The sequence below is a fragment of the Erinaceus europaeus genome, chromosome 14 (assembly GCF_950295315.1).
Source record: "Erinaceus europaeus chromosome 14, mEriEur2.1, whole genome shotgun sequence".
Taxonomy (NCBI): Eukaryota; Metazoa; Chordata; class Mammalia; order Eulipotyphla; family Erinaceidae; genus Erinaceus; species Erinaceus europaeus.
The window spans coordinates 62,607,639-62,634,451 of record NC_080175.1 but is presented as its reverse complement, the minus strand read 5'-3'; the positions used below and the strand labels follow the sequence as shown (position 1 = coordinate 62,634,451).

Sequence of the window (26,813 nt, the reverse complement as noted above, 5' to 3'; positions counted from 1 at the left end):
CACGGTACTCAAGGCAAAGAAAAAAAATCTCTTTTAAGGTCAGGCTAGTTTTTAGGGCAACAGAAAAAAAATACAAAAAAAAAGTGATTTTCCTTGAATGCTAATTTCAGGCATAGAATCTATTATGTTTGGTTACATGGCACTGACTAGAGCAAGTCATATCATCATTATTATATGGATGGTTAATCCTCCCACTGGAAATGCCAGATTTTTTATACAGTTATCAGAGGAGAGTAAATATTTCTGAAAATTATACACACAGAATGAGAAATAAAGTAAAATTTCTAGGAAGAGAATTGAGGAAAATTAAAAGATCTTTCTAGTTGGTAGTTCTGGCATTAGAGAATAACTTAAAAAGATGTCTTTTCATTGATTGTAAGGGGAAAAAAACCAATATTTATCAAGATAAGGGAAATTATAAGAGGACTACAAAGAACAAACAAGGAAAGAAAGTGTATAGTTTCTTTCAGAAACAGAATCTGATTTTAAAAAAAAATGGGTGTGGAGAAACAGTTATTTAGTATATTAGGATAGGGCCTCAGCATATTTTGATGCAGGGGGGAATGTGATGATGGACCCAAGATGAAGTCCAAATCAGTAAGGATGAGACTTACTAGCAATTAAGACAGAGGCTTGAACTGTTATGTGGAAAACTGGTAAACGTTATACATGTACAAACTACTATATTTTACTATCACCTTTAAATCATTAATTTCTCAATAAAGAGTTAAAAATATGATTAGTAAACAATTTGTTTGGCTTGAAATGTTAACTCTTCTCAGTCACCAGATGATACCATGATGCCAAACGAACTTCCCTGGGCAGACCACCAACATGTCCTGGAGCCCTGGTGCCACAGAGCTCTAGCCCACTAGGGAAAGAGCGAGACAGGCTGGGAGTATAGAAGGACTTGCCAATATCCATGTTCAACTGAGAAGCAATTACAGAAGCCAGACCTTCAACCGTCTGCATCCCATAATGACCCTGGGTCCATACTCCCAGAGGGACAAAGAATAGGAAAGCTATCAGGGGATGGGATGGGATACATAGTTCTGATGGCCGGAATTGTGTGGAGTTGCACTCTTATCCAGTGGTTTTTGTCAGTGTTATCTTTTCATGAACAAAAATTTTAAAAGTATATAAAAATAAAAAATACAATAATTAAAAAAGAGGACCTGTCCTGTGGAAAATAGTGTGGTAATTGCTCAAAATTAAGTAGTTTACAATATGACTTTGCAATTTCTTACCTAAGTATTTATCCAAAGAATAGGCACACAAAAAAGGTTTATTTGAAGAGACAGTTGTGCAACCATGTTCATCATAATATTATCTATAATTATCAAGATTTGGGGAAAAAAAAAGTCCAAGGACTTAAGAGTTGTTAAGGAAGTTGTGATATATACACAATGATGTTTTGGCCAGCTATAAAAAAATGATGACACATTCTCTACTACTACGAGGGGGGTGGAACTGGAGGGAATCATGCTGAGTGAAGTTAACCAGAAAGAGTAATCTGATTCATAGATGAGACTTAAGAAACAAAGCAAGAGAAAATATAGAAGTAGTAGTGGTAAACTGTGATCCATTTCAGCATAACAGAGAACTAAAAGGCAGAGAGGTAGGAATGAGTTGAAACAGTTTTGGGGACCAGCAGCAGTTCTATAAATTAATATTTTCTCAATAAATAAGAGAGAAAAGACTTGCAGTCTAACTCATGAAGAATGGTCTAGAGTTAGTTAAATTTTGCAAATTATGGAAATATAATGTGTATAAAAGTAGTTCTTAATATTATTTTCAATAAACTATATTGAAAAAGCTCTATAAGAGCAGAATAAATAAAACTTTTAAAGTTCAAGATTTAAAAGAAGCCACTAAGCAGGCTAGAGTCAATAAGACTGAAAAAAAAATCATTTTCTGGCCAAAGTAAAGGCAATATGTGAGTGAAAAGCACAGACATCTGGAGGCATTAGTCAATGCCTACCCTTCATGGGTCCAAGTGCATCGTCCTGAAGGGGAATAAATCAATGGTTGATTTTATAAACACTGTTATTTTAAAGAAAAGTGGTTCCAGGAGTTTTAAGATATAAAAGTTTTCTGAACATACAGGGAGCGTGAATGCGACTAATTAGTACAACTGGAGATAAAACTGTGTTCAGGCAGAGGTCAGATTAATATCTGCACTGGATTTTGTTACAGGAAAGTGAGATGTTAAAGAAGGTTGATTTGCTTTGTAAAGGACATTGCTGTGAAAAAAAGAAGGATATTACCTGTGTTGATTGATTTGAGTGGCACAAAATAAAACATCTAAATGTTGACCACTATATGCACTCTGAAATAAGTGTATACATACAGGACGAAATGTTTTAGATTGAATGCCCAATATGAGGGGCAAAATATTAAAATTTTGTTAACACACCAATAACCTAATAAAAATTCCTTTCAAAGAAATAAATTCATATGCAAGAACTCACAAAAAAATCTAGTTGGGGGGGGTTCCCGGAAGATGGCGGACTGAGAAGCTGCTAGTGGCTTGAGCTCTGACCACATCTCCTGGAAACAGTAGGATTTTCTGCCTTTAGTAGGCCAGCCAATAAGGGGTCCTAGCGGTGACACCAAGGAGGTGACTATAACTTAATTTGGGTTAAGAATTAGAGTAGAAAAAAAGGGGAAAATTTTTTTTTTCCTTTTAATTTTTAAGCATACCTCCTCCCCTTTGCCCCCCTCCCCCATAACCAGTTCTTTCTTTACCAAATTCCTGTCCCACCAGGGAGTATCATTCATTCTAAATCTATACCCTTCTGAAACCTCTGGCCTTTTTTCTTTCTAAGTAGCCAAGCCCCCACCTCACCCCGCATAGCTAATTAAATAATTAAAAATAAATAAATTAAAAAAAAAAACCTTTCCTTTCACTGCTCTTTTATGACTGTTCTTTTTCTTATCTTTTTATTTTTTTCTCTCTCTCTTTCTTTTTTTTTCTTTTTCTCATTCTTGTCATCCTTTCTTCCTTAATCCTACAGCTTCCAAAGCCACAGCGCCCAGCCCGCACACCACAAAACAGTGTGGTTTTTTAATTCACTGATACACATTTGGGAATTATTTTGGGGAAGAATTCTGACTCAGTGTAGACTCTCACTGAGAGTGTCTCTGCTCAACTTCCCTTCTTCCTTTAGCCACCCCTAGAATATACAGTGGATAGTAGATTTGCATAACTGTCTGTTTCATCTATCCTTGTCTAGTCCTGAGGTTTTTTTTTTTCTCATTCTTAACAATCAGCTGCCTCTGATCAAAAGGTATGAGGTAATTTGGGACAGTGTTTTTATTTTATTTTACCCTGCTCTATTTTACTATTAATATTATTTAAAGGCATATATCTTCCCACCCCTTTAGGTTGATCAGAATTAACTCTTAGCATATATTTCAGTGCTAGGGTAGTGGGCATCTTAGCTATTGTGGGAGGAACTTGTCTCCTTAATCCTACCTCCTCTACAGACTCTCCCCTCCCACCCCCTCCTAGCTATCAAAAAAAATAAATTAAATTAAATTAAAAATAAAGTAATAAAAAACCTTTCCTTTCACTGCTCTTTAATTACAGCTCTTTTTCTTATCTTTTCCCTTTTCTCTCTCTTGTCCCTTCTTTCTTTTTCTTTTTCTTTTCCTTTTTTATCTTGTCATACACTGCTTCCTTCTTCTATGCCTTTCTGAATTTGTGAATTATTTTGGGGAAGAAATCTGACTCAGAGTGGACTCTCTATGTGTGTATCTCTGCTCTAGTTCCCTTTCCCCTCTTGTTACCCCTAGAATATACAGTAGATAGTAGATTTGCATAACTATCTATTCTTGCTATCCCTTCTTTCTTTTCTCTTTCTTATTCACTGGGATTTGATTACTATTTTTTCACGGACTGGAGAAATTGTTTGGCTAACTGGTAATGATTAAACTGCTTCAATACTTGCTTCAGTTGCTACTATAATTCCTGAGGTTGGTGAGTGCAATTGTCATAAAGGTATTTAGTACAGTGTTACTTGTACTCAAGACACAACAAATGAGGAACAACAGAGCATATATAAAAAAAACACATAAATCAAAAAAATGGGTAGATCAAAAACAAATAAAACTGCTACTCCAATGAATGAAGACAAGAGCCCAGAAAAAACTACAAATCAGCCAGAAGTAACCATAGATAAGAAAAGGATGCAAGCAATAATAAACTTATTAATCACAGAAATGAAAACAACACTGGAGGAAAGGAATGGCAATATTAGGGAAACAACAGTTGAGACCACCAAGGAAAATACTGATTATCTTGAGGCAATTAGAGAACTGATAGCTGAAATAGCTGTAATGAAGAAAGAAGCTGAGGCAAGGGAAAGCAGACTAACAGAAGCAGAAAACAGAATTAGTCAGAGAGGATGAGTTAGAGAAAACAAAGAAAGAGGTGAAAGAGCTTAAAAAGAGGTTGAGAGACACTGAAAACAACAACAGAGACATATAGAATGATCTCAAAAGAAGCAGCATTGGCATAATTGGCCTGCCAGAGGAAGAAAGAGAGGAAAGGGAAACAAACATTCTAGAGGAAATAATAGAAGAAAACTTCCCAGACCTGAATAACAGAAAGGACATCAAGATTCAAGAGGCCCAGAGCGTACCAAACAGAATCACCCCAGACATGAAGACACCAAGACACATCATAGTCATAATGAGAAGAAGTAAGGATAAAGAAAGGATCCTAAAGGCTGCAAGAGAGAAACAAAAAGTCACATACAAGGGAATACCCATAAGATTATCTGCAGACTTCTCCACTCAAACTCTAAAAAGTCAGAAGGGAATGGCAAGATATCTATCGAGCCCAGATTGAAAAAGGGTTTCAACCAAGGATAATATATCCTACTAGACTTTCATTCAAACTAGATGGAGGGATCAAAACCTTCTTAGACAAACAACAGTTGAAGGAGGCAACCAACACGAAGCCAACCCTGAAAGAGGTTCTAAAAGACCTCTTACAAACAAGAACATCACTATAATACTTGCAATATATCAGAGCAAACTGTTTTTTAGAACAATGGCACTACAACACATTATATCCATAATATCAATAAACATAAATGGCTTAAACTCACCCATCAAAAGGCACAGGGTGGGGGGATGTATCAGAAAACATAACCCAACCATATGCTGCTTGCAAGAATCCCATCTGTCACAACAAGATAAACACAGACTTAAAGTGAAAGGATGGAAAACTATCATACAGGCTAATGGACCACAAAAAAGGGCAGGAACAGCCATTCTCATCTCAGACACGATAGATTTTTAAATTAAATAAAATAATAAAAGATAGGCAAGGACATTACATAATAATTAGAGGATCAATCAGCCAAGAAGACTTAACAATTATTAACATCTATGAACCCAATGAGGGACCATCTAAATACATTAAGCACCTACTGAAAGAATTTCAAAAATACATCAATAGTAATACAATAATAGTGGGAGACTTCAATACCCCACTCTCAAACTTAGACAGATCAACAAAGCAGAGAACCAATAAAGATACAAGAGAATTGAATGAAGAGATAGACAGACAAGACCTATTGACATTTTCAGAGACCTTCACCTCAAAAAACTGGAATACACCTTCTTTTCTAATCCACATAACACATACTCAAGGATAGACCACATGTTAAGCCACAAAGACAGCATCAATAAATTCAAGAGCACTGAAATCATCCCAAGTATCTTCTCAGACCAAGCGGAGTAAAACTCACATTTAACAACAAACAGAAAATTATTAAAAGTCACAGAATTTGGAAACTAAACAACATATTCCTTAAGAACCACTGGGTCAGAGACTCACTCAAGCAGGAATTCAAATGTCCCAGGAAACAAATGAAAATTAAGTCACAACCTATCAAAATATTTGGGACACAGGTAAAGCAGTACTGAGAGGGAAACTTATAGCCATACAATCACATATTAAACACCAAGAAGAAGCTCAAATGAACGACCTTACTGAACACCTCAAGGACTTAGAGGAAGAGGAGCAAAGGAACCCTAAAGCTACCAGAAGGACAAAAATCACTAAAGTTCGAGCAGAAATAAACAACATAGAAAACAAAAGAACTATACAAAAGATCAATGAAGCCAAATGTTGGTTCTTTGAAAGATTAAACAAAATTGACAAACCCCTAGCAAAACTAACCAAACAAAAAAGAGAGAAGACTCAAATTAATAGAATTGTAAATGATGGAGGAGATATCACAACTGACACCACAGAAATCCAGAGAGTCCTGAAAAACTTCTATAAAGAACTATTCGCCACCAAGCTAGAGAATCAGGAAGAAATGGGACAATTCCTAGAAGCATATGCCCTTCCAAAACTGAACCAAGAAGAACTACAAAATCTAAATGCACAAATCACAGACAAAGAAATTGAAACCGTTATTAAGAATCTCTCCAACAACAAAAGTCCTGGACCAGATGGCTTCACAAACTAATTCTACAAAGCTTTCAGGAAACAGTTAGTACCCATACTTCTTAAGCTTTTCCATAAGATTGAAGAAACAGGAATACTCCCTTCCACCTTCTATGAAGCCAACATCACCCTGATACCAAAAGCTGATAGGGACAGAACAAAAAAGGAAAACTACACACCAATATCTCTGATGAACATAGATGCCAAAATATTAAACAAGATCTTGGCCAACCGGATACAGCAACATATCAAAAAGACTGTTCATCATGATCAAGTGGGATTCATCCCAGGAATGCAAGGCTGGTTCAACATCCATAAGTCAATCAATGTCATTCACCACATGAATAAAAGCAAAGCCAAAAACCACATGATATTTCAATAGATGCAGAGAAAGCCTTTGACAAAATCCAACACCCATTCATGCTCAAAACTCTACAAAAAATGGGAATAGATGGGAAATTCCTCAAGATAGTGGAGTCTATATATAGCAAACCTACAGCCAACATCATACTCAATGGACAGAAGCTGAAATCATTCCCCCTCAGATCAGGTACTAGATAGGGTTGTCCACTGTCACCGTTACTCTTCAACATAGTATTGGAAGTTCTTGCCATAGCAATCAGGCAAGAGAAAGAAATCAAAGGAATACAGATTGGAAGGGAAGAAGTCAAGCTCTCACTATTTGCAGATGATATGATAGTATACATAGAAAAACCTAAAGAATCCAGCAGAAAATTACTTGAAGTTATTAGGCAATATAGCAAGGTATCAGGCTACAAAATCAATGTACAAAAATCAGTGTCATTTCTTTATGCAAACACTAAATCTGAAGAAGAAGAAGACATCCAGAAATCACTCCCATTTACTGTTTCAGCAAAATCAATCAAATACCTAGGAATAAAGTGGACCAAAGAAGTGAAAGACTTGTATGCTGAAAATTATAAATCGCTACTCAAGGAAATAGAAACTGATACCAAGAAGTGGAAAGATATCCCATGCTCATGGATTGGAAGAATAAATATCATCAAAATGAATATTCTCCCCAGAGCCATATACAAATTTAATGCAATACCCATCAAAGTTCCACCAAGCTTCTTTAAGAGAATAGAACAAACACTACAATCATTTATCTGGAACTGAAAGCACCTAGAATTGCCAAAACCATCTTGAGGAAAAGAAACAGAAATGGAGGCATCACACTCCCAGACCTTAAACTATAATATAAAGCAATCATCATCAAAACAGCATGGTACTGGAACATATATAGGCACACAGACCAGTGGAACAGAATTGAAAGCCCAGAAATAAATCCCCACACCTATGGACATCTAATCTTTGATAAGGGGGCCCAAAGTATTAAATGGAAAAAGGAGGCTCTCTTCAATAAATGGTGCTGGGAAAACTGGGTTGTAACATGCAGAAGAATGAAATTGAACCACTTTATCTCACCAGAAACAAAAATCAACTCCAAATGGATCAAAGACCGAGATGACAGACCAGAAACAATCAAATACTTAGAGGAAAACATTGGTAAAACAGTTTCCCACCTACACCTCAAGGACTTCTTTAATGAATGAAACCCAATTGCAAGGAAGATTAAAGCAGAATCAAACCAATAGTACTACATCAAACTGAAAAGCTTCTGTACATCCAAAGAAACTATCACAGAAACAAAGAGACCCCTCACAGAATGGGAGAAGATCTTCACATGCCATACATCAGACAAGAAACCAATCACCAAAATATATAAAGAGCTCAGCAAACTTAGCACCAAAAAAGCAAATGACCCCATCCAAAAATGGGCAGAGGATATGAACAAAACATTCACTACAGAGGAGATCCAAAAGGCTAACAAACATATGAAAAACTGCTCTAGGTCACTGATTGTCAGAGAAATGCAAATTAAGACAACACTAAGATACCACCTCACTCCTGTAAGAATGGCATACATCAAAAAGGATAGCAGGAACAAATGCTGGAGAGGTTGTGGGGACAGAGGAAGCCTTTTGCATTGCTGGTGGGTTGTAAATTGGTACAGCCTCTGTGGAGAGCAGTCTGGAAAACTCTCAGAAGGCTAGACATGGACCTTCCATATGATCCAGTAATTCCTCTCCTGGGGTTATACCCCAAGGACTCCATAACACCCAACCAAAAAGAGGTGTGTACTCCTATGTTCATAGCAGCACAATTCATAATAGCTAAAACCTGGAAGCAACCCGGGTGCCCAACACCAGATGAGTGGCTGCGAAAGCTGTGGTATATATACACAATGGAATACTATGCAGCTATCAAGAACAATGAACCCCCCTTCTCTAACCCATCTTGGACAGAGCTAGAAGGAATTATGTTAAGTGAGCTAAGTCAGAAAGATAAAGATGAGTATGGGATGATCCCACTCATCAACAGAAGTGACTAAGAAGATCTGAAAGCGAAACTAAAAGCAGGACCTGACCAAATTGTAAGTAGGGCACCAAAGTAAAAACCCTGTGGTGAATGGTAGACATGCAGCTTCCTGGGCTAGTGGGGGGTGGGAGTGGGTGGGAGGGATGGGTCACAGTCTTTTGGTGGTGGGAATGGTGTTTATGTACACTCCTAGCAAAATGTAGACATATAAATCACTAGTTAATTAATATGAGAGGGGGAAAATCAATTGTATGTCTCAAAGTTTTTCAAATCACAAACTGAATCTTTTTAATATATAGGCTGTGTATTTGATATGCGGACTCTCTCAAAAGCCTAGACCAAGTAGATCAGAAGCATCCAATAGCACAGCTATATACAAGATACTGGGTACTGTACAGCAAACCATAACAAAAGGACTTTTCAAAGTTAACCCAATTACCAAATATTGTGATGATAACATTAACTATCGATTGTCTTTTTGAACCTTAAGACAGCAGGAACTTCACATCTCCACTATAGAGCCCCTATTTTCCCCAGTCCCGGAACCCTTGGATAGGGCCCACTTTCCCATATGCCTCTCCCAATCCATATCAAATAATATTGCATCCGCCAATCACAACCTACCCAATGCAATGATTGCCACCTCAACATGCTTCACTTCAGACTGTGTCCAGAGACTTCACGTGTGGAATGACAACCCTTCAGCTTCATTACTCGGGTGAGACCTTTCCTTTCATAGTATACTCTAATTTCATTTCAGGTGGTTCACTTTTTAACAAAGTCCCAAAACCTAGATATACACCAGTTTCTGTGAGAGAAAGCTTATGTTCACACGTATCCATAAACTACTGCAAAATATATACCTGAAAGCAGAAGTACACTAGAGTTGGCAGTGAGTACCTCCCTAACACTTCCTCTCCACTATTCCAAGCTTGGGATCCATGATTGCTCAACAATTTGTTTGGCTTCGTATGTTAACTCTCTTTTCAGTCACCAGGTTCCAGATGCCATCAGGATGCTGGCCAGGCTTCCCTGGATTGAAGACCCCACCAATGTGTCCTGGAGCTCAGCTTCCCCAGAGACATACCCTACTAGGGAAAGAGAGAGGCAGACTGGGAGTATGGACCGACCAGTCAATGCCCATATTCAGCGGGGAAACAATTACAGAAGCCAGACCTTCTACCTTCTGCAACCCAAAATGACACTGGCTCCATACTCCCAGATGGATGGAGAATGGGAAAGCTATCAGGGGAGGGGGTGGGATATGGAGATTGGGTGGTGGGAATTGTGTGCAGATGTACCCCTCCTACCCTATGGTTTTGTTAATTAATCATTTCTTAAATAAAAAAAGAAAAAGAAAAAGGGCCCACTTCAAGAGCAGTGAAGCAGGTCTGTAGGTATCTATTTTTCTCTTCTTCTCTCTCCCCTCCACTCTCAATTTATCCTGTCCTATCTAATAAAAGTTAGAAAGAAGAAAAAAATGTAGTTTGGGAACAGACAAGCACATTTTATAAATTAATTTAAGGTGAAACTACATTAGTAGAATACATTAACATGTTATGCCTGTCAGATGACATTTCCTTTTCAATTGCAGGCTTGAATTGATGTTTCAGTGTAAAATATGTGCATAGTTTTACATGTATATCATATAGTAATACTAAATATATACTGCTTCCTATAAGTATAGCATTTTTTTCCTCATTCAACTGATAGAAATCAAGACAACACACAGCACTAGAGCTTTCCCTGGTGCCATGGTACTGCCATGTGGTGCGTGGAATCAACTAGGGCCACAGAAATGGCATAAGGCACACACACACTACATGTTGAACTCGGACTTAAATTTAGTACTTTGAAAAGTTACATATATTATCTAATATTATAACCTAAATTACCACATGATAATAGTGAGCATAAGTAAACACACCTACATATGCCACCTTAAAATTATTTTGGAAACCAAGCACAATTGACAGTGAAGTCATTAGCTAACAAGTCAAACCGTTGCAGCAACTTAACTTTGTTATACATGTTAAAGAGACAAGAAATGTTTATAGATATAGATATAGATACATTCTTATTTAAAATGATACTTCAATCACTGAATTCATCCTCTTGTGTAGAAGATTAAAATCCCCACTGTCGGAGACACTAGGAAGAAATAAAAGACTGAAATCTACTAAAAGCTCTAAAATGCTAGATCTCTTCTGAACACCAAATTCACTGTCTTCCCTCATAAGCATGTGCAATTTTTTTTTCAGCCTACGTAGTTACCATGAATTACTACCTGGTCTTTTTTGTTTTATGTTCCACAAGTCCCAAATAATTACAGACTTTGTGAAAGAGAGAGAGAAGAAAAAAGAAGTGATTTAATAGTCTCTTTATCTTTTAGAACAAGCTTTGTGGTTAAATTACCTTGCCACAGGAACCGAAAGTCCAAATAACTATTTTAGATCTATCTATCTGATATTACTAGTGTTCTCCAAACTAAAGAGGCCATTTAGAGTGGCAAAAAGTAGGCTATAAAACAAAAGGATTCATTTTTCTCTGTTCCTTCTCCAACTCAGTAGAATCACAGCCAATACTTTAAATTGTTAAAAAAAAATACATTGCTTATAAAATTCTGTGATGATAGTTATTTCATTACTGAGTTGTTATTTTAAATTAGGATAAAAAAGTAAAATTGTATATGTTTGGTATTATGACTAGTATACCCATACAACTGAAGAAAGGGTTTACTCATGACTGAATGATTAGGAAAGAAGTAGGTAATCACAGTTGCCTCCATTTTCAGTGAAATATGGTTTTGATTTTGTCAGAAAGGCAAGTAGAAACATTCATAGTTTTAAGGGTAGAAAGGAAAGTGGACTTGTAAGATTAGAACTAGAAGAAAATGTATAGTGATTCAAGGAAAAAATAGAAAAAGGAACACTCATCAGAAAGTCATAATCATAGAGAAAATGTAATATTTGAATGACCTTAAAAACTACAATGAGAATGTCCATAGCAATTTAGATAACCAAAGTGGAGACAAGCAGGATAATATTAATACATTTCCCTGTCTTATGAATATCCGGTTAACATAGGCAAAAAATATATTAGAAGAAGCCTAGTTTGAAGGAAGTAGTAGCACTGTGATGCCACAAACTTAGTTATTAATGTCCATTTATACTTGAAAGGATAAGTTTTAACGATTCATTATTCAATTTGAGGAAACACACAACTCTGTTAAATAGATTCGCTTAAGCAGAAAAAAACACTCATGAAATTTAGCAGTAACTGTACTTTACGTGACATTCTTTCAGCAACTAGACAGCCAGCAAATAGCTACTACTTCTCTGGTGACTTGGCTAAAGAGATTCACAGTGCAAAATAAATTTGAGATTCTACCTATGAAGTTATTATGCAAAGCAAGCACCTTAGGAGAATGAAATTTCTTTCCTTTATAAAGACTGTTATTAAAGATGTCTCGAGTTATTAGTTTATGTGGTTGCCCTTTTAGTAAATATTTTTTTCTAAAATGAAACACACATATGTACCAATTGTTCTTGACTTACCGTTAACAATAACAATGATATCACGGAAGTCGATTTCTCCCCTAGCCTCCACTCTTCCTTCACATCTGTATGTGCCTTCGTCACTTTTATTGATGTTGAGAATCTGCAGATTATTGTTGGCTAACATAGCAAACCGGTCTGGAAAGTAAGCAAAGGGGAGGGCATGATACTAGTAATTGAAGGTAGGGTCAGGTATGCTAAATTGCTAAGAGTTGAAATATGGCACTTGTCTGACACTATCAAACTTTCCATCAACAAGCAAATTCAAATTTGAAAGTAAAATGTAATTTCATGACTTCAGTTTTTCCACTCCACACTGCCTTGTTACATATATATATATATATATATATATATATGTAATATATATATATATATATATATATATATATTCAAGACTTTATCCCCACATAAACTTGCCTGGCTACTATTTTTCCCCTTGGTACTCTGAATGAAAAAATTATACAAAAAGGAATATGGAAAGATTAGATATTGCAGGCATGAAGATGTTTTGACTGGAAATATACAGCAACTTGGGTATGGAAAATGATGGCAAATTGGTTGAATAGCTTTCCTCACATAATAATTAAACACACCATTTTGTATACCCTGAGGATACAGAGAAATAATACAGTGATATACATGTCACATAAAAGAAATAAAAATGGTTATAGCTCAAATTTGTTTGAGGAGTTTTATTTTTTCTGAATACAAGATAATGCATTTTAGGAATCAAGAGATTAGACTTCATTACTTATATTTCAAGATTCAATTTTATGTATGCTCAAATTTGTTTGAGGAGTTTTATTTTTTCTGAATACAAGATAATGCATTTTAGGAATCAAGAGATTAGACTTCATTACTTATATTTCAAGATTCAATTTTATGTGTGCTTATGCACATGCACTGGTCCTGAAATGAATGCAGCCTAGAATGTTTCTTGCTATGACGATGAAATATGAGCTCAGACCTACAAGTTTGCAGAGGTTACACAGGCTTCTGTGATAAATATGAATAGACATGGGCCCCAGATAAGATCAATGAAGTTTATAGTTAATTGTATTTATATACTTTTCCCATATTTGAGCGCTACTCTCTTTCCTGATCCAGCTTTCTAGTTCTATTTCCAACTCTGATACATCTGCCCAGACAATACCTTTAGCCCACCTGCATGTTACCTGCTGGGCTCAGATCAAAGTTAGTAAAGTCATGAGCCCCTTGAAATAGACCTAAAATAGACTGACTAGCTTTTTCCAAAATGGAGACCCCAAATCTCATCTGCTATAGTCCTACCTTTAGATTCCTGATTATTAAACAATTTGTTCTGCTTTAGATCTTAATGCTTTTTCAGCCACTAAGCTGCAGATGCTACTGTGACGCCATGCTTTTTCAGCCACTAAGTTGCAGATGCTACTGTGACGCCAACCTGACTTCACTGGACAGATGACCTTACCAATGTACCCTGGAACCCCACCTCTTCAGAGCCCTGCCCCACTAGGGAAAGACAGAAACAGGCTGGTAGTATGGATCAGCCTGCCAATGCCCATGTCCAGTGCACAAGCAATTACAGAAGCCAAACCTTCCATCTCCTGTACCCCATAAAGATCTTTGGCCTATAGAAGGATAAGGAGTAAGGAACTTGCAAGGGAGGAGATAAGATACCCAGAAATCTGGTGGTGGGAACTGTACTTCTCTTATCCCATAATCTTGTCAATCATCATGAAGTCACTAATATAAAAAAGCAATAAACTGTTACAGAGAATGCATTATCTGACAGATTAAAATAATATGGCTAGTTTAAGCAGTGTTTCATCCTGATGATACTTTGTGCAAATCCAGCCTTAATTTTTAATCTCAAAGTTTTATTTCTATGCTGTGACTTCTCCTTTCTTATCAAGTAAAGTATGTTCTTATACCTCATACTATTTTCAGATACATTATAAATATATTCTATGAAATTTAATTATTGAATGCACTCATACTTGTCACTGAACATTTACTTATTAGGTGCTAAATGATATGCATCAGTGTATAAGAAAGATATATTCATGACTAGGGAGATGGCTAAGTGGGTTGATCATAGGACTTGAATGTGTGAGGCTTTTGGTCTAATCCCCAGCACTGTCAACATCTATTAAGCAAATACATCATTATTTTTAAATACTAATTAGCTTGTTTTCATGAGAAAGAAGGAGTCTGGGACACTTCTCACCTCTGGCATATGGCAGTACCTGGTATTGAACAACTGACCTCTGGAGCCTCAGGCATGCAAGTCTTTTGAGCTCACACTGTGCTATATCCCCAGTGCTACCTTGTCACTCACTTATTATTTCTTGACAATTTTATTATTATTATTTAACTTTTTTTCCCAGAGCACTGACCAGCTCTGGCTTATGATGGTGTGAGGATTGAACCTGGGACTTCAGAGGCTCATGCATGAGAGTCTCTTTGCATAACTATTATGCTATCTACCCCTGCCCAATTTTATTATTATTTTTTTGATAACTTTCAAGACAATTCTTGGTCTGTTAAACGTTTCCTTTAATTTCATCTAATATATTCTCTTCACTGAGGAACTGATTCCCTTCTAAAACACATAATAAATAGGTCATAGTACTCCCTTGATAAAGGGTCTTTACTAATAGCCCCTTTGGAGATATTTCAAACACTGATAGAGAGGTTATGATTATGTTGACTTAATTCAAACTTCTCTTTTAGCTCCTATGCTAATATTCATTTTTTCATACATTATTTATTTATTATTGGACAGAGACAGAGGGAAATTGAGAGGGGAGGGGGAAATAGAGAGGGAGAGAGACAAAGAGACACCTGCAGCCCTGCTTCACCACTCACAAAGTTTCTCCCTGTAGGTGGGAACCAGGGACTGGAACCCAAGTCCTAGTGCACTGTAATGTGTGTGCTTAACCAGGTGTGCCACTGCCTGACCCCATTTTTAAGATTCTTTACTAACAAATCCGCATCATATTTCTCCACTAATCTAGCTATTCTCTTAATACTTATCCATGGATTCTATTTCCAATAAATTTATTGCAATTTTGGAATGAGACATACATGCTGTCTTTTACATCCTAGTCACTGGCTGTCAATCATATCCTGTCCTCAGAAGTACTCAGAGCTCTGCCTAGCTAATCGTTTTTCAAAGTGAAGGCCACTTCTCTCTCTCTCTCTCTCTCTCTCTCTCTCTCTCTCTCTCTCTCTCCTGACAACTTGGACACAAACAAGTTTAGATGCTCTTTTTTTTATAATCCTTTGCCAATGTAATCTCTTCATAATAGACTTTAAAATATTTTATGTTCACTAGTATATGCATTTCATTTGGGTACAATATTACTTGTTTATTCTAAGGTAGTGGATATAGAAATATATGTATATTTTTACCTATGCATTTCCATTATCTAGTACACTAGACAGCATATATTGGGTGTTCAATAGCTACTGAATGAATGTTTCTTAGTTTGTTGAATGAGGTTGCTTTAATCATACACTTTGATGCAAAAAGAGTACTTTATTAGGCAATGATTAAAGCATTTAAGAAGTTTAAGAGGTACCTTTCACACTTATTGTGGTTGAATAGACTTCTACAATGACATATGCCCCATCAAGATAATACTGAAAATCAAGATATTCAATTTTTGTTTAAAATGTCACCCAAATATGGATACCTTAGCATATAGGTCTCATTTCCATAAGCAGCACCAAAATCCTCTGCTTCAAATATTTTGTGGAAATTATAATGTCAATTTTCTACTACACAGCATCTACAAATGACATTGCTAGTAGATCATTTCTATATGTGCTTGTTTCACCTGGGCCTCTGAATTTAACTTTCCTAGCATATAAAGGCTTCAGAAAGGTACCTGAACAATTTGTATCATTCTAAATCCTCAATTAAATTCCAATCATAGCTATAAACTTAATCTTATTTCATTATACTTCTTCGTTGCTTATTTTTATTTTTATAAATAAAAATTTTATATAATATTATCTAATTAGAGTAAGACCAGAGCACCTCTCTGTCATGGCAGTGATGAGTCTTGAACTTGTGTTCATGCATGAGCTCTATCTGCTGAACTGTCTCCCTGGCCACTCCATTTACATAAAGAAAGGATCTAATCGAAGCCTATTTTGGTGAAGAAGATTACTTTCTATAAGTATACATTATTTAAAACATTGAACAATGTGGTAAGGTAATACAATATTAAAATGTTAGAAAAGTCCCAAGTGGAACTTGTGGAAATCCCCAGTTCAAGCCTGATCCCTATGGTACCAGTGGCAGCTCCAGTGCTGTAGTGTCTTTCCCCCTCTCTCTCTGTCTTTCTATTTCTCCATCTGAATAAAGTCAGCCTGGTGCGGTGAGACTCTTTCACACAATTCAACTCTATCTTTCATATACTAGTGTAAAATAAGAGCAAAAGTGTACACCTTTCTTTAAAGAAACAATTTTTTTTTTCCTATCGTGTAGGTTAGTGCTAAGATTCATACTCAACTCTAGACTTAAGCACAACTCCTTGGATTTTCTAATTATCAACGTAATGCCTATAATTTGGTAAAACTAATCCTCAATATTTAAATCAATAAGAAAATAAATATAATTTATGAAAACAGTATATGTAGTCAAATATGTTAGTCACTTAATATTCAATATATGACTAGAGGCTTATATAAAACAATTCCATTGTCTAACATGGGTATAATAATATATTAGCTATAGAGAGGAAATTCAAATAAGCAAAGAGAAGCTAGACACATTGTTGAAAGTTTCATGAAGAAAGAGTGAAACCACAATGAAATTGCATTTTCACATCATCCTATCCAGAAATAAAGGGAAATAATGTATCAGCTGTAGCATAGAAACATCAATCTTCCATCATCAACACATTTAACTATCAATCTTAGCTTCAAGGCTTTTGTTCTATGCCCCCTTTTAAAAAAAAGTAATTCCTTTCAAAATTTCTTGTAATTAAGGTTTACAAATATCCAGATGTACACTCAAATCCCAAGATTAGGCAATCTTAAAATGTTTAGACATTGTCACACAATGGTTTATAAAAGAACTGTCTTTTCTTCATTATAGAAAAAGGAAAAGATGAAGTGTATTATAGAATTTCCTCTTGTGGTTTGCTAATATAAATCAAAAGCACTTAGGATAAAACAAAAAGAAAGTAAGAATTATTTGTCATTAACTTATAATAGAAAACAAGATTCCTAGTCAGTGACAACCATTGCTTTGGCAAGCTCAGAGTCTCTTAAATTAAAAAAGTGACTATTGATATGTTCTCTGTGCATGTTTAAAAATACTTTGCTTTCTTTTATTCTGTAGAAGCTTCATATTTTAAAATACAAAATGGAATCATGCAAGACGGAAAGTATTTAAAAGGATTCAATTATTTTGTACTTCTCTGCAATGCAGGTGCATTCACATATATTTGAAATTGTAAACGTTCCCAATGCACAATGGGAAAGTAGGATAATGTAAGTAAATTCTGCTTTCAATATCAAATGTCATATTATTCTGGAATTTTACCTCGATCTGAATCAAAATCATGAAGATAATTTAAATGAATATCCTTTTCTATTTTTCATATGCATATTACCATAATATTTAGAACATGTAGGTGTCTTTGAAAGAACCACATCAGAATAATAAATAAGATTCATACAGACACTTTTTTAAGTTTACATATAGTGAGGTGTAAGATCATATCTGAATTACAGTGTGGAGAATTCCAATATATCAGTTTTGACTGCTTTATTTACCCTAACGTTCCTATGCTGACATATATATATATATGTATATATATGCATATTATTCATTTTATTTTAATGAGAGAGTAATGTACAAAGAGCAAGATACAGTGAAAAACCAGATCACTGCTAACTTCTGTCTTATGGTAGTGTGGGGATTGAACCTGAGCCTGCCCTTTTGAATTACCACTATGCTATCTCTCTCAACTCCTATGCTGTATGTATATGCATATGTATATGTACATGTACATGTACATATACTTTTTTATCAAGAGCAAATATCAGGGAAATTTTTCATTACTTCTCTAGATACATACTACTAGAAATGTGTAGGCCACCATCTGTATCATAGCTGCTCAAAACTACCTTGTCCAACACAGCCACTTACAATATATGATGACTGGCCTTAGTCATGTTTTGGTAAAATGTTTTAAAACAGCAGAGGAACCGAATTTGCTTTGGGGTTCAGAATTTACCATATCTAAGTTTACAATTTTAAGATTCTCAAAATAGCTGTTTGAAATGTAGGGTCAAAGTTTTAATTTCCACATTTATCCAAGCCAGTTAGGGGAAAAATGGTTTTTAAAAAATGCAGTGAAATTATTAGAGCATATAATTTAGGGAGTTACCAAAATACTAACTGTCAGATATAGCAGACACTTCCTCATTGTGATACAACCAGCTGACAACCGGTGCAGGTGAACTGCTAACTCGGCAAACCACTTCTGCATCCTCGCCTTGTTTGAATTCTTGAGGAGATACCACTTCTTTGAAAGTGAGTTTTTCTGTAGCAAGGAAGCAAAATACAAAAGTTAATTATTAAAGTTAATTATTACTGGTTTCTGCCAATAACATAGTGCAGAATTTTCATATACTGATAATCTAACAAAAAAATCAGATAAATCTAGAACCTTTCAAACTTTAAACCAGATTCTTTAGTTTCTGTCAATAATAACTTCTCACCTCCTTAAAAATAAAATCCACAGAAGCAAGAGCTTCCATCTTCTGAACCCCATAATGACCCTAAATCCATACTCCCAGAGGGTTAAAGAATAGGAAAGCTATCAGGAGAGGTGATGGGATAACAGAGTTCTGGTGGTGGGAATTGTGTGAAGTTGTACCCCTCTTATTCTATGGTTTTTGTTAGTGTTTCATTTTTAGCAATAAAAATTTAATAAATAAGATAAAATAAAATCTAATCCTTACAATGTCACAAGAGGTTCCATATGAATATATGAGTCTTACCACTGTGATTATAATTTGTTATTTCTTTATATTCTCTGAACTTTAAATCATTGAAGATTCCAGATTTGTATTTGTTCTAGAGCATTTGCACCTTAAACATTTTTCAGTTTTTTCAACACTCACATACAAATAATCATATCATTTGTCATTTCAACCCTCATTTTCTCTTCGTATCCTTATTTTTCAATATTTATTTATTTATTTATTTATTTTCCCTTTTGCTGTCCTTGTTTTATTGTTGGAGTTATTATTGTTGTTGTTATTGATGTCGTCATTGTTGGATAGGACAGAGAGAAATGGAGACAGGAGGGGAAGACAGAGAGGGGGACAGAAAGACACCTACATATCTGCTTCACTGCCTGTGAAGTGACTGCCCTTCAGGTGGGGAGCCAGGTGCTGGAACCTGGATCCTTACTCTGGTCCTTGCACTTAGTGCCAAGCACGCTTAACCTGCTGTGCTACCGCTGGACTCCCATTTTGTATCCTTCTTTAAGAAGTTACTATTTTGGGCGGTGGGGGGGGGGGTGGGGTGGCAGGAGGTGGCAGGTGGTGGTGCACCCTGTTAAATGCACAAAAGTAAGAAGAGCAAGAAACTGCAGCCCCTCACCCCCATTTTCAGGGGTGGGCATTTCACAAGCCAGCATCAAAGCAGGTCTGTAGGTATCTGTCTTTCTTTCTCCCTCTCTATCTCTCCCTGCTCTCTCAAGTTCTCGCTGCCCTATCAAATAAATATAAAATAGAAAAAAAAAAAGCCACCAGGAGCAGTGGATTCACAATGCCAGCACTGAGCCCCAGCGATAATCCCGGAGGCAAATAACATATATATTATATGAGTCAGCAAAATAGCTCACCTGGATAATGTCCCTGCTTACATACACATAGCCAAATTTAAGTCTGGTCCCCACCAAGTGGAGGAAGCTTGGGTATTGTGGTAATTTTCCTTCACTCCCCCCTCTCTTTTAGTCTGACAAAAAGCTCACTTGTAGCAGTAAAAGAACAGTGATGGCAAGAAAATCATGCTTTATGTGGTGGAAAGGTATAGCAACAGGTAAAGTGCCTGTTTTGCCACGTGCACAACCCAGTTTTGATATTTTTACAAGAACTAAAATTTCAGGCAATAAAATCACAAATATATAATTTACTTACGGTAAATTTCCAAAACAACTGTAGCTTCTTGTGTCTGTCCTTTGGCATCTGTTGCTTGACAACGATATATCCCTGCATCTTCTATATTTGCATTATAGATGGTTAACCGTGACCTAACACCTTCCTTCTGCACTGATACTCTCTGTGTTGAAATTATCTTCTCTCCTTGAGGGTTATACCAATCTATACTTTCAGGTTCACCGATAGCTGCAAAGATTCATGAAAAACATATGTTTGAAAATACATTTCAAATTCTTGTTTTGGCACTGATATTTAATATTATATATAACAACTTAGAAAAATGTAAATAAAAGACTATGAAGCTCAAAATATTTTAAAAAATTGAAAGCAAATGCAAATGTTAGTTCACATGTTTGTCTTCATTTGTATAACTCAGAGGATTCAGTCTTATTAAGTAAGTAAAATTTAAAAGATTTATATGAAACTATTATAGTGGTCTTTAATCTATATTGAAATTTGACCATAGTGATCTGTGGATTGACACTTAAGTACTAAACTGTCTTTGATACTAAGTCAGAAATGAATTCTACTTGAGAAACATATACCTGAAAAGAAAAACATTTTCCCTGCCCATATCTATTTGCTGGAATCAAAAGAAATGGTACTTAGACTGCTAAGCAATTACAACCAAATCATTACAGGGTAAACATTTATTTATTTAAGTTTTCCAGTTGGAATCTAGCTTATGATCTTCTTTCTAAAAGCTACGATTTCCTGTATTTGCTTTTAGTCAACAAAAGGATGCATTCCACCTAGTTACTTGAGAGGTAATCTAAGGAAATAACATACAATGTTAACTTAAAAGTTTAAAGAAAAAAAAAATCAACAAGTTAAGTAACATCTGCAGGGTGTCTTTGAGATCCACTTAAAATTTAGCTGCACTTTCTTCACCTTTTGCTGGAACATATCTAATTCCATAGAGGAAGAATAGTTTGTTTTTAAAGTTTAAATGTATCTCAGTTTTGTTATCTTTAACTAAACAGTACTATAAAACCATAATGGTTACAAGGTAACCCATTTGAAGAATGCATCATTTTAAATTACCCTCTCCATAAAATATTTGTCTGTCCTAAAAAAAAAAAAAGTGTATAACTTTAAATTTGAGCAAACTAAAATACATGTATTTCAATGCTTTTATTCTTAACAATATGTTATATAATTTCATTATCACATAGTTTGTTCTAGATTTCCTTGGGCAGTTCTAATTTTTATTTGTATTGATTTAGTTAATAAATTCTATTCTTAATATTTTTGCATTTATAGAAATTATTTTATTGATAAAACACAGTATTAGGCAAATTAATACATAGCTTTAATTTTTTATTGTCTTGAGAATACAATATAAATTTTACTTGATATATGTAACACAATAAATTCTTTAATAGTATGGTTACATTCTATATTACCTTTTAGATTTTTTAAGTCATATTTACTTCACTATTTTAAATGTGCATGGTTTATAGTTTCAGAGAATTTCTAAGTTATATCAAAATAATCATTTCTGAAGTACAGACAATATACAAGAAAATATTTTGATTTCCATTAAGTCTCCCACATCTTTATAGATTCTTATTTTACTACTCTATTTAACATAAAAATTCATTTCTTCTTCTCCTTCTTCCTCTTCCTTTTTCTTAGATAGTAAACCAGAAAGAGAAAGTGGTCATTTCTATGACAGTAGTACAGCTCAACAAGTGATTTGAATTTATACTTGTAAATTCTGTCCTGGTTTTAAAGTATGTAATACAGGGGGTCAGGTAGTGGCACACATTACAGTGAGCAAGGAACTGGGTTCAAGCCCCTGCTCTCCACCTGCAGGGGGAAAGCTCTCTGACTCCTTTCCTCACTGTCTCCCCTTCCCTTCTCAATTTCTCTTTGTCTCTATCCAATAATAAATGAATAAAAATTTAAAAAGTATGTAATATATATAGAATAAAATATGATATTTATCAGTATTTCATAAAAATCCAAAGAAATGGAATTTAATTTTATCTTCAAGGTAATTATTAAACTATTTTATCATTTAGCAACTGTGATACAGTTGAGTTTTATGCATGTGCTTGTGCATATAAAATAATGAGTAAGATTATGTACCTTTTAATCCTGTTCAGAGTTAATTAAGTATAATCTTTAGCAGAAATATTTTTAAATGTTCTAAAAAACACTGTTGGTATCTAAATAAAGATCTTTAAAACTTTAGTTATGAATGCTTACATGCATACAAATGAATTTAAATGGAAGAATTAGCTCATTTCTGAGTTGCACAATTTGTTGAATTAGAATTTAATGCTTAACTATTTAAATTTCTTCTCTAAGAATTCTACTTGTGCATTATTAAACTGAAATGAAGCCCATATAATATCATGCATATCGTAGTATATTTTAGTTGTCAGAAAGTTTTATGAGATCTCATGATTAAATAACTGTCTACTTTTAGAGACTACTTTTCATAGATTTGATTTTCTTAGTAGTAAAATGTTCAGTCAAGTTTAACTAAAAACTTCCATACTTGCAAATACAATTCAGTTATACCACTTAAATCCATATTAATATTGACATTTAAATAAGATGAATTTTAGTCTGAATTACTAAATGGGCACACATTGGTAAGTTCTATTGGGAATAAGTGGCTTCAATTTCTTGAAAAAGTTAAAAACTAATAAAAATAATAGAAATAAGTTTTATGGATTTACATTTAAATTATGTTATTAAATCTTAACCAATTGTTGTAAACACAAATGAAATACACTATTTTTTAATTTTATCATTATTTTCTTATCGAAAGGTTCATAGTTGAAACTACACTTTTTGACACATAGGCACAACCTCTCATGTCTTGTTATATTATTTATTTACTTATTTGTTTGTTTATTTATTTATAACCAGAACACTGTTTAATTCTGATTTATTGACTAATGCTGGGAGTTTAACCTGGGACATTTGATGGAAGTATGAAAGTCTTTTTGCATAAAAACTATGCAATCTCCCCAGCCCAGTAATATATTATTTTTAGAGACTTGAGTTTGCTACTATAATAGCAAAGCATAAAACAAATTATCTGGAAATAGTTGTAAAAATACATACCTGTGCATGTGAAGAATTTAGATTCACCCACACTAAGCTCTACTTTGCTAAGTGAAATTGTCACTTGAAGAAGAGCTGAAAAGAAATATGTGAATTATAATTAATTACAATTTTAAATATGAATTCTGAGATTAAAATCTAAGCAAGTAAATGAAATGCCAACTATGCTCCCTTAAACTTTTGTTACCTATAAAGTTTTCATAAAATATAAACAGCTTTTTATCAGCTATATTATTATTTATTTTGTAATCCAACCAAAACAGAAATTATTCAAGCAATAATGAAATTTATCTTGAAAATGAGTCTTTTCAGTGGACTGGTGATGGAGCACTTGGTTGAGCACATGTTATAATGTGCAAGTACATGATGCCGACCTGACTTCCCTGGACAGAGGACCCCACCAGTGTGTCCTGGAGTTCCGATTCCTCAGAGCCCCACCCTACTAAGGAAAGAGAGAAGTTGGCTGGGAGTATGGATCGACCTGTCAACATGTCGACATGGCAACATTCCCTGCCCATGTTCAGAGGAAAGCAATTACAGAAACCAGACCTTCTACCTTCTGCATCCCACAATGACCTTGGGTCCATACTCCAAGAGGGTTAAAGAATAGGAAAGCTATCAGGGCAGGGGATGGGATACAGAGATCTGGTGGTTGGAATTGTGTGGAGTTGTATCCCTCTTATCCTATAGTTTTGCCAATGTTTCTTTATTATAAATTAAAAAAATAAATTATAAAAAAATAAAAAATAATGTGCAAGGACCCAGGGTGAGTTCAAGCCCCCAACCCCCTCCCCCACCTGTATGGTGAAAACTTTTTGATTGGTGAAGCAGTGTTGTAAGTGTCTCTCTGTTTCTTTCCCTCCTTATCACTTCCTTCCCTTTTGATATCTGGCTGTCTCTATTCAATAAATAAATATACTTAAAAAATAAATGAGTCTATTCATACTCAGACCGGTATTAATTACCAGATTAGAATATACATAAGGAAGCTGCCCTTAAATTTGAAAACTTGTTTGAAAACAGAAACCCTACATTGCTATTATAATAATCAAAATATAAATGAAATGCAGTTAGATTACATACTAAAATATTTCTATAAAAGAATGCATACAGAATTTGCATAAGGACATGTAAAGTCATGAAGAACAAAAGGAAATGTGAATGTCATTCATCTTTTATAAGCTAGTTAGGTGAAGGAACTAAGACAAAGACAAAAGACAGAAGAGATATTTAATATATATATACATATATATCCACACACACATATATATGAAAATTTCAGGATGAAATTAAAATGAAACTTTAATAAATCAATTTATATTTCTAATATGTTTTTCTGCTTAGTGTAACCACTTCCTAAAGCCTTTCCAACCACCCCTTGTTTCCAGTAATATACAGTTAAACTTCCTTTAATAAAGCAGCAAAAACTAAAGGGATACACAGAGAAGCATTGTTAAAAATTTTGAACCGTATTAACTGAAATACAAATTGAACAAAAACAGAATGGCAGTGCATTTGGATAAGGTGTTATAGAACATTAGATGCCATTCAATTAGAGGAAAAAACACTCCTTTGTGTAAGCTCAGTATATAGAAAAAGCTAGCGCACTGACAAAAAGGTGAAGACAAAATTTCCTTCTCCTGTATAGCAAAAAAAATATTTCTCCTTAAATAGATTATCCATGGTTCTACCAAATGTTAAGTTTGGGATTTTAAGTTTAAACTTGGATTCTTTCGTCAATCCCAAGGTGAGAAATTAAACTAAAAAAACAGTGTCACATACAGGGTTCATAGCAAATATATATATACATATATATATATATATATCCTGCCAAAGTACTTTATCTTCAGAATATGTTGTTCATGAATTTTTTTTTTTTTAACTCGGCTCTTTTTTTAACCGAAACTCTCTTTCTGACATTAAAAAAATGCATGGTGAATTCACTGAGCCAGAGCAAAGTGAAGCAACCAAGAGGAGGAAGATACCAGGTAAATACCAAAATTTGAAATCGGGGCAGGGGAGTGACAGGTGATCACTGAATACAGTACACATGTTACCATGTATCAGGACCCAGATTTGAGCCCTGGGTCATTACATGGGAGCATCTGCTGTGGGGAAACTTCATAAATGGTGGATCAGCGTTATAGTTGTTCTTCTCTCTAATTTCCTCTACTCTCTCCACTTCTCTAACTCTATCTAAAGGAAAGAATTAAGCATGGCTGCCAGGAGTGGTGTAGTCGTTTAGGTACTGAGCACCACAGATCACCTTGGTGACTAAATAGATAAATACTAAAAAATGGAATTTACCATGACAATGATCTATTAATAAATGAAATGTAGACTGAAACCCACAAGAAAGGAAGAAAGATATATAAAAAAAGATAGGTAAATAATACTGTTTGATTTTTTCCCCCTTTTTTCTGGTGGGAACAGGGCCCTCCATTTGTGCAATTTCAAGGTTTAGGGGTACTTTCTTCACTCACAGAGAAAGATGGCACTTGGGTAGAGGAAGACACCGTAGCGCTGAAGATTCTCCAACTGTCACAACACCTACCATGTGTTGCCATAATGCAAATGTGAACAGTGTTTATGGCAAAGCAGACATCTGAACTGGTGAGCTATCTCTGTGGCTATTTAAACTTTAAAGTAACTGAAATACATGCCATAATCACGTGATATATTCCCTCTCGGGCAGTAGACTTCTGGGAAAGTTGAGGTTAGTTACATAGTTATTTCCTCTGCTATCAATCTCATGCCAACTTTTCATTCATATTCCTAGATATTCAGAGTGCTAGGTGCATTGGAGGGGTTCCAGAATTGTTTATTTAAATCAAATATTTAAGAGAGAAGTAGGATAAGAAAAGCACAAAAATTGAGAAACTAAGAAGAAAAATAGAACAAAGCATGAGTATAAACATTATTAGCGATACCAATTCAAGTAAAAATTCAGAGATTTTTCCAATTTGATGAAAGGTAACCCAAGGAATGAATTGAGTTAAAGTGTAATGAAAGTCCACAGCATTAAATTGCCAAAGTCAAGAAAACTGAAAATTCCTCTATAAAACAATCCTAAAGAGTGGGAGGTATCCAGGGGGTCCATAATTCTGAGTATGTGGTCAGTGATT

The 26,813-nt window shown here is 34.9% G+C and overlaps 1 protein-coding gene across 1 annotated transcript in view; it reads right to left on the bottom strand.

Moving 5' to 3' along the window:
• Positions 1-26,255, bottom strand: part of NCAM2 (neural cell adhesion molecule 2) — a 219,167-nt gene extending 192,912 nt beyond the window's left edge. Inside the window, exons 1-5 of the mRNA XM_007521286.3 lie at positions 26,243-26,255; positions 23,689-23,763; positions 20,584-20,790; positions 18,834-18,977; positions 12,430-12,567 (exon numbers count right to left, since the gene is read on the bottom strand). Of these exons, the coding sequence (XP_007521348.2) occupies positions 12,430-12,567; positions 18,834-18,977; positions 20,584-20,790; positions 23,689-23,763; positions 26,243-26,255 (577 nt within the window). The remainder of the gene's footprint in view (positions 1-12,429; positions 12,568-18,833; positions 18,978-20,583; positions 20,791-23,688; positions 23,764-26,242) is intronic.
• Positions 26,256-26,813: the final 558 nt, after the last annotated feature.